The sequence below is a fragment of the Mustela erminea genome, chromosome 6 (genome assembly GCF_009829155.1).
Source record: "Mustela erminea isolate mMusErm1 chromosome 6, mMusErm1.Pri, whole genome shotgun sequence".
Lineage (NCBI taxonomy): Eukaryota > Metazoa > Chordata > Mammalia > Carnivora > Mustelidae > Mustela > Mustela erminea.
The window spans coordinates 80,390,477-80,403,532 of NC_045619.1; the positions used below are offsets into that span (position 1 = coordinate 80,390,477).

Below are 13,056 nucleotides of genomic sequence, written 5' to 3' on the forward strand. Positions count from 1 at the left end.
GAACATCTGAGTCCTGCAAAAAACCTTTGCTTCCCAACTTGAAGGCTGGTTTTCGCTTTGAGCATGAAGCGACCTTCCTAAATTGGAGAATGAGCTCATGAATAGGGAAGATGCAGCAGGTTTCTTTTCCTATTTAAAATGAATGAGACCCATCTATTAAATTCACTGGGTAAATCAATCAATTTGAGTTCAGGTCACATAGTGTGGTTTCAGAGTCCCCACTTAATCTCTGAAGCATGCTACCCTCTCGGACTTCTCAAACAGCTCTCACACACATGGCATCATCGTATCCCTCTGGGTGGGCTTTTGCCTGGACCATCTGTTCCTGCAATCAGCTCTTGTCCCAGGCCATCATGGCACTAATATTGTCTCTGAATGAATATGGGAACCCTCGTCAAAAATATACTGCTGCAGTGCACAGTATCAGGTTAAAGGGGGGCTGAGTATTCCTATTCTGAATATTCAGAATAGGAACGCATTGGTAAGAAGAAAAAAAACACCCAAGCTATTAAAAATATTTAATTTGGGGCTATTTGGCAGGGCTTAGTCATATATGCTATCATTTATGGATAGGGACAGGTTCAGGTTCTGTGGTGCCCAGAGTTTACCCAATTTGGAATGCTCTAAGAATATAAAAGCAAAATTATGACTAAAAATTATTTTAAGTGCCTTGGAAGAAGGACATGCTTACAGGAGTCCTTAAAGCTTCAGGGTAATTAGCTTATAGGAGATAAAGGCTCCTATGCAGTTGAGCTAAAACCTTTATTCTTACAAGTATTGTTTTCTAGAAACTTAAAAAGGAAGAAGACTGGCTAAGCTCTTGTAATGGAGACTGCACATTAATAAAGTGTGTGAGAAGGTGGAAATATATTGTAGTTAAGGTTTTGATGCAGTGTTTGCCAAATGATGCTGATAATTATATCATTCAAGATATGTATCTATAGATTACACATATTTGGGCCTGATTCCTAATAGCTCCAACTCAAGAAGTCTGGGCAGAGGCCAGGGAATGGGACTTTGGAAGAGCGCTCCTAGGTGATGGTTATTGGAAACTGCTCCTAGGTGCTGGAGAGCCACAGGGGAAGCCAATAGAGTACAGCGGGGCCATGGGGTGAAGAGTTCCACCATAAACAATTTAAACCCCATTTTGTGGTAGGATGATTGTGTGCCTCTCCAGATCTGTGTTAAAAAATTCTAGGAAAATGGTGGCAGGTTTGGAGGCTGAAGAAAGTCTGGACTGTTCCCCTCTCATTTTGTTCTGTTACTCTCTTAAGTCTGTTAATCCCTGAATATGTGGCTGGGGACACCCTCCAGTAGCAGCTAGTCTCCTGTGAATGGCCTCTTTATCTGACTTTGTAAGATAGTTGTTTCTGAGGAAACCTAGATAAAATTTCCAAAAACATGGTACATGTTGCACTGTAATATGCTCAGTTGTCAGTAGCCTACAAATTTCCAAGTCACCTACAAACTCTGAACAAGCTAACTTGATCAGCTCCTCCAAGTTCTGCTGCTTTTTGTATGGAAACTCAATGCTTTTCTTGATGAGTAAATACAGTATTATCACTGGGTTATTAAGCATGAAACTCTTTATATTCATCAGTGGTTCTCAAATTTTAGTGTGTAGGAGAATCACCTGGAGAGTTTGTTAAAAAGATCCATTAGCCTCATCTCCAGAGCTGGATGCCTGAGATAGGAGGTGCAGCCTGGAGGCTGGGATCCAGGCTTCTCTTAAACGTTGCCAGTTGATGCCTCTGCATGATTCCAGAGGACCTCTCTTTGAGAAACACTGCTGATGAGAAATACTTTCTACAGTCAAAATTCCTCTCATCCCAGCTTTTATGTTCATATGCAACTCAAAAATCAGAAGCCACAGGACAGAATGAAAATTCAAATAGAAATGAGGTGTTAGTGAGAAAGGCACAAGATAGAGTCCTGCTAGGAGATGGAAAGTCAAAGCTGGGACCAAGAAAAGAGGTCCCAAAGCAGAGTATGTCAGGAAGCATCTGGGTGACCACAGAGGAAGCCAGAGTCAGGGGTAGGAAGAGATCCTGTGGATCCCCAGACAGCTCCAACTGGCGCTTTCTCTGCCTTTGTTTGTTCTGTACTAGAAGGGTCTGTGCAAAGACTGGTAGGGCTTCCCCAATTCAAGATGGCTCCACCATGGCCTCAACTATCATTCCTCTGTGTTCTGGAAATAATAGTTCTGTGCATGCTGAGAAAATGGAAAATGGTGCCTGGATTTTAGCTCCAACACTGACTGTTGGTATGGCCCTTGTCAAGCTTCTTAACCTCTTAGAGGCTCAGATCTCTCATCTGTTAAATGGGAACAGTAAGGTACTTGACCATGGGGTTGTGAAATTTAATATGTACAAGGCACTTAAAACACTGCCATTTGGTAAGCACTAGGTAAACTCTCACTACCTTTACCTGAAGCTTTTGCTCTCAGAGTCCTTCCAGAGTTTGTTTTCCTATTTAATTCAAAAATATTAGGTAGCCTAAGAGGAGGCTCTTTTATTATTTATCCACTATTCTGATTCTCTACTGTTATCTACTGAGTCAAGAAGAAGGCTAAGAAAGGAAAAAAAAAAAATCTCTCTTCCAATGAAGAGCTCTGTATGTAGAGGGTTATCTGACACTGATGAGTTCCCATTGACATTTTAAAAATATTTAGGATTTGCGTATTTTCTAATCCTGATTCCATGCTAGTTTTATTTATGCATTTCAGAAATGACTTGAATTGTTGCATCTGTTTAGCTCATCTGGATCCCCCTTGACAGATGGTTTGCTGCAGTGTGTATGAGCTTTCATTTTATAAGCTGGGCTGCAGCTTATAAAAATAAATCATCTCTATCCAAGGGTGTGTTAAAATATTTTTTTCTGGGAATTTTGACTTCAGTAACAAAGGGGATAAATTGTTAATGATTAGGTCACATCAGTGCTTTTAGCCCAAGCTCATTGTTCTTCTCTTAAACATAAATGCTAAATGTAACCATGTAATTATCTCCTCTGGCCTCTTCCCTTTTACCTATGAGGTGAGTGCAAGGATGGATTCAAAATGTGATGTACTAAGTCTCTGGAGGCGAGAGAGGAATGGCCTCTCAATTCACTCTCGGAAGCTCCTCTGAGTCCTATTAATGCCAATCCCGGTGGAAGCTCTGCCATCTGTCATCCCAGCCAGACAAAGGAAGTGTCCCATTGGTGGCCATCATCTGAGTAAATTAGGAGGGGGTTGGGGGAAAGGCCAGAAGGAAGGCCTGTGCATCTGTGAGGAGAGAACTCACACTGTTGGCACGATGATGCCCACGGGAACCCTTTCGGCAAAAATGGAAAATGTAGAAGTAAACAAACCTCCATTGCGTCTGTGTTCTATTTCAGTTTCCTGAGTGGTGTGAGGGCACAGGTGTTTTACAATGGCAAGAGTGTGGAAAATAATGAATAAAACCCTCCGTTTTATTTCCATAGGTGTATGATTTTTGGCAAATGAGTTCCCAGAGATTGTTTTTTAAAGAGCTCTCCTGTGCCAGTCGGATCGTGGGAAGTGCTGGGGAGGGCAGACCAGTGGTTCATCCAGAATATTCTGTCTGACAAAATTAACAAGGGGCTTGTTAAACAGGGAAGTATGATGCATCCTGCTCACTGTGACAATCTCCAAAGATCATGAATTTATCCAAAGTACACAAAGACCTCTTGCTTTTCTCTCAGTTGTGAATTTTTCTAAACCTTTCCTGAAGCAGTTTCTATTTTCAACACATTTATACAGCTCTAAGAGTTAACTATGTTTATTTCTACATGAAGCAGCAATTCCCCATATTTGATTTGTCCAGAACTCATCTTCTTCAAGGCCATGGATGCTTTGCCTGAAGGCTGTCAGCCCTTTCTGTCCCTGAGCTGGTCTGTCATGTACAAACCGAGGTGTCCTGTCTTCATTTGTGCATATAAGAGTATTTTTGTTATAAAACTCACACTCTTCAGGAATAGTCTTTACAGTTAGAAGAGAGCCTTGAAATATATAGTGAATTACAATCTTTAAGATATGAACATTTTCCCACCCAATCCCAAGTGACTCTTAATCTCACAAAACAAACTGAGGGTTGCTGGGGGAGGGGGTTTGGGAGAAGGCGGTGGGATTATGAACACTGGGGAGGGTATGTGCTTTGGTGAGTGCTGTGAAGTGTGTAAACCTGGTGATTCACAGACCTGTACCCCTGGGGATAAAAACATATGTTTATAAAAAATAAAAAATTAAAAAAAAAAAGATATGAACATTTTCTTTTCCCAATTTTCCAGATTATATCTGATTTTAGCAGTATCCTAAAATTCACCAGGTCATTGTGACACATATATTTGATTTGGAAGACTATAACTTCTTGTTATTTGTCTGGACACATTATCTCAGCGTTTGCCTATTGGTTAATGGACATTTTCTGCATTAATACGTGTCTAAGCTAGGATCTGAGGAATACAGAAATAAACAAGATACAATTCCTAATCTCAAGAAAGTCAGAGTCTAATAGTAACCTAATTCAGTATAATCCCATGGCTTTCCCCTCTCCTTGTATCATCGCAAGTTTCTACCCCTACTCATCATGTTGGATTATGTCCCACTTAGGAAATGACAATGACAAGAGAGGCACTTAGAGGAGGTATATTCATTTGCTTTTAAGTCTTAAGATGAAGCTTTACTAACTCAAATAGCTCCTATTAATTCATAAATTTTTTAGTAAGTATCTTCAATTTACTAAATGTTCTCCTTATGACCCAAGCACTAATGTGGCTTCCAGATATCCCTAAATTACCTAGGGGTTACTTGAAGAGATGCTAACTTGGTGAGCCCTGTTTTCACTGCTCATGTCTGGAATGAAAAGACATTGAATATGGCCAAGAAGCCTGTTAGAGCAAACTGTTATTTCTGTAATTATCTAACATTTATCTATTTCAAGGACGTGTTTGCTTGCGGTCCCATAATGGATATTAAAAGGCTTTGTGTATTAAAAGATACATTTCATGTATCTGCAACAGAGGCCAGAGTCTGGCCAAGCGGTGGCACTAATTCAGTAGGAAGGTGCCCACAGCACAATTCAATCTCAATGCTAACTGGCAACCCTACTGGGTTAAATAAAATTATAACTGCAAATCTGAATAATGAGAGGCTTCTTATATGATGGAACTATCAGTACTTTATACTCTTTTATCCTTAGTTGAAAAAATTATATTTTCCCCCAAATTGTTGTCATTTCCTATGCTAAGTGATGGTGATATTTAAAGAAGAATCCTTTTAAAACCAACTAGCCCAGGATCTATAATCTCCCACAATGTAAAAACATAAAATTACCATTATAATATCATTTTTGACAATCAATAGGATTCATTAAAGGCACAAAATACAAGAGAGAGGTAATCCCACCAACACCATGCAGTGATTTCTCATTAAAGGAGACAGTGAGCTATTTCAACAAGGAGATTAATAGAAATAATGTATGGATTCTTACCCTCCCTTCTTGCTGATTTACATTATGCTATGTAGTTGAAACAACAGGAGGAAATGCAAAATCTCTCCTGTGATTAATGCTGAAATACTAAACCTCTTGTTATGGTTGATTGTACATTCACAACAACACACTTGGGAAATGGCAAGAGAGCATTTCTGTTCTTTTCCTTTTTGTGTCTGATATCCGTTCCATGTGGGTTGTTTCAGGGACTCAAAATTATTTTTTTATGGAAAACAGTGTTTCTCAGAATATACAATTTTTAAAGGAAAGCTTTCTCTGCATGAAAATTGTGTATTCCATCTTTTTTGCCCTAATGCTGAGATTTCCTGGCTCACCATAAAACGTTAAGTTTTAGGTGATGTTTATCTCACTGGATTCACCAAAGAGATTTTTAGGGCTGGGGAGAAACCTGAAAGATCGATAGCTCAAACCCCTCACTTGATAAACGAGAACAGTGACACTGAGTTGTCTCCCATGATTTCGCTTTCCAGTTTGCCACATCTCATAGGGCAAAAGTAATTTTTTAAAGAGGAGAAAGCATTACAAAATTAACAGAACTCTGTGTGGGAAAATAGAAGGAAGGATATTAGCTAAAGATGAACATCATTCCTCTGTGCAAATGCATAAACGGGCCAGCAGTTTATGTCATGTGGGCTAGAAACAATCAAAAAGTAAGAAGAGCCATTTCTTCCGCATTTTACTAGCTTCAAGTTTCAGCTGACTAGCTTTGACGGGAGTGGGAGGGGTATAGACAGTGCCTCATCCACAGAAGAAAAGAAATAGGATGTCAGTAGGGAACCTGCCTCACTCTGTCCTCTCCCCTCTGCACTTTCCACCCTGACCTGGCCTTGTCTGTGGAGGGGACCCTATTGAAGACACTATTACCTGTACTTTAGCTTCAAAATCTATGTATATAATAAATGACCTATTCCCAGGATCATTCTCCTGCAAGTTGTAGACAAATTACCAATTGCTAAGAAGTTTCTTTCTTTCTTTCTTTCTTTCTTTCTTTCTTTCTTTCTTTCTTTCTTTCTTTCTTTTTTTAAGATTTTATCTATTTATTTGACAGAGAGAGATCACAAGTAGGCAGAGAGGCAGGCAGAGAGAGAGGGGGAAGCAGGCTCCCTGCAGAGCAGAGAGCCCAATGCGGGGCTCAATCCCAGGACCCTGAGGCCACGAACCAAGCTGAAAGAGAGGCTCAGCCCACTGAGCCACCCAAGCGCCCCTGCTAAGAATTTTCAATGTGTTAAATGTGCTGATTCACAAAGCATGTTTACATGTAACTACACACTGTGTCCTCTTAGATAACTGGTTCAGTTATATCTACCCAGCAATGTCAGTGCTCAGTGATTCCTGCTATTTTATCCAAAGTGAGACATTTGATCACTTTTAGGATATATCTTTGTTATACGTATGGTGACTAACACAACAATTAAAAAAAAAACCCTTACATGTTCTTCTCTCCCTATCACCAAGATCCTATATTAACTGAAGACACAGAAGAAATAAATTATAGAAATAACACTTTTTTTGGCAAACTTAATATATTTTAGAGAACTTATTCAAATGTAACTTCTCATTTTATCCTCACAATCATCCTTTGAGGTAGTTATGTTGATATTATTCTCTATTTCACTGCATAAAAAATTGAATTCACATAGCTAATAGGGGTATATGGATTTGGGGGAAGAGGACAGAATCATAGAACGAGAAGTCATCTGGTTCAGTTTCCTCAATTTGAAAATAAAACTACTGAGGTCTGGAGAGGTTGAACAGGTAACTCAAGGTTGTATTATTTAACTTGAGTGTCAGGATGAGATTCATCTGCTGATTTCTAGTCTGCAGTTTTTTGTGACTGTGATTCTCCCTCTCCCAAATCGGTAAAGATGTGTCAGAGAAGGGAGAAGATACCCAATAACTGACATCCAGCAACACTTTTTAAATTTGCTCTTCTTCCATCTCATCTAAATATCCAGACTCCAGGTCATGTGAGAATAACATAAAGTGACTCTTTAGTGTTAACATGTAGTGGTCAAACTCACTCAGCACCATTCAACTTGTGGGAGGAAAATAATACATAAAGTTTGAGGAAGAGGTCCTCCTATCCTCAGGGTTTCTTTTTAATTTATTCAGTGTACATTCACTGCAGTTCTTATACTCTGATTTTCTTTTTTTCCTTGTCTGTTAACATTCTCTAAGCATCTGTTCCCACCAGAACAGCACCTTACTCCAAGCTCACTGAGCATTCCTTTCTTCTCCCTGATTCTGTGATGCTGCTTATCACGGTTTCTGATACCGGGTTACCCTAGATACAGGGACCACTTTATGAGGGACTGCCCTATTCATGAGTTAATAAAAGTGACCTAGAGAGTACGGGTTTCTCCGAGGGACCTTTGTGAGTCAGGAAGGCGATGGTCGGTCATACAGATTCAAGGACAGTCTGGCTTCACAGCACATGCAGCTTATAGCAAGATGAAAAGTATGAATCTCGTGCAACAGGGAAGCACCTGAAGCCCCTCTCTCAGGTTGCTTTCCATCATGGAAGCTACCAACTCTTACCTCCTTAATACTGGATGGGAATCTCAGAACTTTTTCAATTCACTTGTCTCTCGTTCCTCTCCTGCTTTCTCTTCCTACAGTATTCTCCATTATCTTCTCTCTCTCCTTTCACCCTGTTCATATCACCTCATTCCCATATGCTGTTTTATCTGCAGCATAATAAAAATGCAAACTGAAAGAAATGCACCATTTTCCAGACTGTTCTCTATCCTTTTCTTTCAGGGACCAAATGAATTGCTACTCCCTCCAAAATCCTTCCTGCAGAGACTTCGACGGCCCTCAGTTTTTATTCCGTTTCCCCAACATCTTTGGTGTTTATAGTTCATATCACTCACCTGGCACCTCTTCACTGTGGCCTCTTTTTATCATTTATCTGTTGATGCCCTGTTCTGTTTCCCCAACAAGACTATGAGTTCTTCCCTGGAAGGCAGAAAGGTTTGTGCTCAGCAGCTACTAAGGCATCCCACAACAGAGACTAATATGAGCACAATAAATGTTCGATAATGATGCTCTCCTTTATGTTTGACTGAATTTCTCTGGCTTGAGCATTCTTTACTTCTTTTATGGTTGATGCTTAGTAAGAGTCTGTTTTAGTTTTGTATATGACTCCAGGAGAACAGGAGTGGTTAGAACTTAACAGTGCCAGATGTTATAGTTTATCATATATGGAAACAACATTCCCAGTGTTTCAATTTACCTTCTAGAGAGATATGTGAAATAAATCATGCCAGCAAGAGTTTCCACTACAAAGATTGTAATAATTGTAGGGTTGACAATTTCAGGACAGGCAGAGTTATAATTTCCAGTCAGCAAGTTTACATAAATTCTCCTGATGGAGAAGAATGGTACCTTCCCAAGCAAATGCATTATCATGGCTTAGGCAAGGCTTTGATGTTAATAATAGTAACAATTACTGAGTTTCTTTTATGTACCAGGCACTCTGTTTAGCATCTAATAATCTTATGAAATACTAACACTAATAGCTTTAATAAGTATAGTATTTTCTGCATGTAAATAAACTGAGGTTTAGGAAATTTAAACAACTAACCCAAGATCACAAAGCTAGTAAATTTTGGAGCCAGGATTAAAACTCTTCAGTTTTGTATATAGTAGCAATGTAAATGTGTAAAAATGATGATAAAACACTTTCCTAAACTCTTCACAAAGTTATATTTTTATATAGCTATACATTGTTAGAATACATATTGCAGAATTCATTTTTACCATTCTTGGTTTAAGAAGTTTGCCCAAGATTCTCTCTCTCTCGTTTGAATACAAAATAAAATAATTTTGACATTATATATATATACATACATATATGTATATATGTATATGTATGTATGTATATATATGTATGTATGTGTATATATATATATAATATTTATAACTAAGCTTTTAGAACCTGTTATATGTATCACCTAATTTGCTATAGCAAACCTCTGAGGTGAGTACTACTATGTTATGATACACTTGATACTGTAAAGTTTGCAATAAATTGTGTTTATAATAAAAATTATGATGGAATCTAGTATCCCTTGAAAGTTTCCCCACAGTCTTTTCATTTGCAGATGTAAATTTATTTTAAAATTCATCATCATTAGATAATATGTCTCTAAACAATGTCTTATTTGTATGAAAATTTTAAATACTACAAAGAAATTATAGTAGTTTAACAACCTCTCCCAATCCTGTCTTCTAAAGCAGTTTGTCAGCTTTGGTTGTATTTATATGTCTGATAAATGGATTCTGTTCAATGAGAATTTAATGCAATTATTTTAAAGTCTTGAATGCTCAAGAATTATTGATCTGAATCACATCAACTAATGGTTTAATCAACAGGTCACCTACAAACAGCAATGTGAAATCAATTGATATATTTGCAGTGTTTGCACTGTAAAATGATTTATTTTTTGCCTACACATAATTATAAAACTGTAAGAGATGTTCAATCATATGTTAGACTTGTCTGTGAATGTCATTAGAACTTTGTTTTTAAACATTAACTGAAATGTTCTAGAGAATAACCTATATAGAATCAAATTTGAGTACAGCTGTGGTGCCTATCAAACAAGGAGGCTTAATCTAGTTAGTGTATGTAGCATAAATTATTGACTCTAGGACCCACAGTCACATTTTCATGTGTCTAGAATACAATCAGGAAATATCTTTTGCCAATTCACTTAATGGCAGCATAGCCATCTTGAAAAATTGCTAACAGGCCTAAAACGTTAACAATTTATACTTGTATGCCATTGTCTCCATTTTATTGGAGAAAGCCCTATTGCAATTTTATAGGTCTTTGACTAATATGAAGTATTTTTTTTTTTAATGCAGGTAAATGGTTTAACTATGGAATTATCTTTCTTGTCTTGATTTTGGATCTTAATATGTGGAAGAACCAGATATTTTATAAGCCTCACGAATATGGACAGTACATTGGCCCAGGGCAGAAGATATATACAGTGAAAGACTCAGAAAGTTTAAAGGATTTGAACAGAACCAAACTTTCATGGGAATGGAGGTCCAATCACACTAACCCTCAGACTAATAAGACATATGTTGAGGGAGATATGTTCTTACACAGCAGGTTCATAGGGGCTAGCCTTGATGTCAAGTGTCTAGCTTTTGTTCCAAGTTTGATAGCTTTTGTGTGGTTTGGATTCTTCATTTGGTTCTTTGGACGGTTTCTGAAAAATGAGCAAGGCATGGAGAATCAAGACAAAACTTACACTCGCATGAAAAGAAAATCACCATCAGAACATAGCAAGGACATGGGATTCACTCGAGAAAACACACAGGCCTCAGTGGAAGACCCACTGAATGACCCTCCCTTGGTCTGCATCAGGTCCGACTTCAACGAGATTGTCTACAAGTCTTCCCAGCTCACGTCAGAAAACTTAAGCTCGCACTTGAATGAATCTACCAGTGCAACAGAAGCTGATCCAGACCCAACGACTTCGAAAAGTACACCTACGAACTAGATTCACTTACTTGGAAATAGCACAAAAAGCAACCTTGAGTATAACTTTAAAAAAGTTAGTCTTTCCTTTTGTAAATGTAAAGTTTACGTAGTGTTAGGTGAAGAAACACAAACAATGCCACAACGGTGCTCAACATGCTTTTTCTAGGACTCATTGTTTTCTATTTGTATTATAATACACGTGCCTACTTATATCTAACAGTCCTCTAGAGATTGCTTTTCACAATTGCACAAGCTATTTACTGACTTTACAGCATAGTAGAAGATTAGCTGATTACCCGTGTATCTGATGTTCAACCATAGTGGTGCCTTGAGACATTAAACTGTTTTTAACTGTACCAGAACTGAAGTGTGGAACAGTCCTCGAACCTACTTCACATGGGGTTTTTTGTATACTATTACTTTGATCTACACTTGAAGTCTTAGCAGGAAACAGATATAGCCAAGACATGGCTTAGGAAGTATCTCTTGTTTCCTATTCAGCAGTGGAGTTTGTGACTTTGACAGTGGGATTGCATAGAGGCCTGGTGATTACCTTTGAATTTGTTTTGGCTATCTGCCAAATACAAATACTGATTCAAAATTCAGTACTAGGAGAACGATAATCCAGCATGGGTCACTACTTGTGAAATGTGGCTTTCTCCAACCAGTAATTGCAATTAGATGATAATACCTAATTATGTTTTCCTAATTAAAGATAAATTGCTACTTGATTAAAAATCCTGCCCTTCACCTATGAGAACAAAGGTTAAGAGGCACAGTTGGGTGAACTCTCAAATTTATTGGCATTTACACAAAGCACTAGAAAACCAAGGAACTAAAGTTTTAATCATGTGAGGGTTGTACAGCCTACTATCTACAATATTTGTACATCTTTCTGTAAATATGGCTCTGGACAAGGAAAATTGAAAAACATATGCCAACCCTGAATAAGGGAACTCCTCTAAAAATCATGCAGCAGAACCTTGTGAGGTAGAAAAAGATGTGCATGAAACAATCTATTCAGTAGCTTGTTTTGTGTGTGCATTTTTTGTGTTTTTTTTTAAGAATTAAACATCATACATTAATAAATACAAATTATATATCAGTAATTATGTGATGTAGTTTTTTGTTTGTAATAAAGGGATTCACTTGTATCTTAGTTTAACAGTGGCTCACTTAATTTTTTTTTAACTTGATGCCAGATGAGTTAAAAAATGGAATATACCCATGTGCTTTTAATTTTGTTCCATAAATTGTGATTACATGTTCATGAGTGGTTAAGGGGAGAACATTTTAAGGCAAAATTATTTTTCTGTCATATACTGACATAGCTGTATTTTGTCTCTATGATTTTTAAAATACCTGTTTTGATCTGCTTTTAAGCTTGCAGCATGCTGAATTTAGCATGCATAACAGAAATATGCATTTATCTGTCACTTGAGAGCCAGCTTTAATAAACATCTTCCTACAACTGTTTACTAAGCAATTGGAACCATGCCCCTGCTGTTTCTTTTACCTTTAATAGCCATGCCTGGTGCTGCTTAGAATCATAAATATCTCTGACACTAAAGATGCAGAGCTCAAGCTCAGCATGGTAACCTTTTGACCACACTGTCCCAAGAAACTTACCATGTTATTGCTTATATATGGTAACATTGGGCATTACCAAATTTGCATAGTATAAAACATTCGACTATTTTTTAAAATTTTATTTATTTGACAGGGAGAAAGAGAGCAAGATCACAAGGAGGCAGAGAGGCAGGCAGATGGGCAGGGAAAAGTAGGCTCCCTGCTGAGCAGAGATTCCTCATGTGGGACTCAGTCCCAGGACCCTGAGACCATGACCTGAGCCAAAGGCGGAGGCTTAACCCACTGAGCCACCCAGGTGCCCCAAAACATTCAACTTTTGACTCTAGGACAAGTAAATAATACCACCTAGGACTCTCTCTCTATGTATTTTATTCTTAAAGTCTTGTGGAATGTAGAAGGAAGTATTTAGAAAGCAGGTGTCCATAATCAGTATGCAGTCCTTATAAAAATATTAAA

At 38.0% G+C, this 13,056-nt stretch overlaps 1 protein-coding gene across 3 annotated transcripts in view; it reads left to right on the top strand.

Annotated features, from left to right (window-relative positions):
• TMEM117 (transmembrane protein 117) overlaps positions 1–12,613 on the top strand; it is a 492,194-nt gene extending 479,581 nt beyond the window's left edge. The window contains exon 8 of one of the 3 annotated variants that reach the window (XM_032347946.1): positions 10,383–12,613. In XM_032347946.1, the coding sequence (XP_032203837.1) occupies positions 10,383–11,029 (647 nt within the window). In that variant the 3' untranslated portion in view covers positions 11,030–12,613. The remainder of the gene's footprint in view (positions 1–10,382) is intronic. The other 2 variants (XM_032347947.1, XM_032347948.1) reach the window with 2 other exon arrangements.
• Positions 12,614–13,056: the final 443 nt, after the last annotated feature.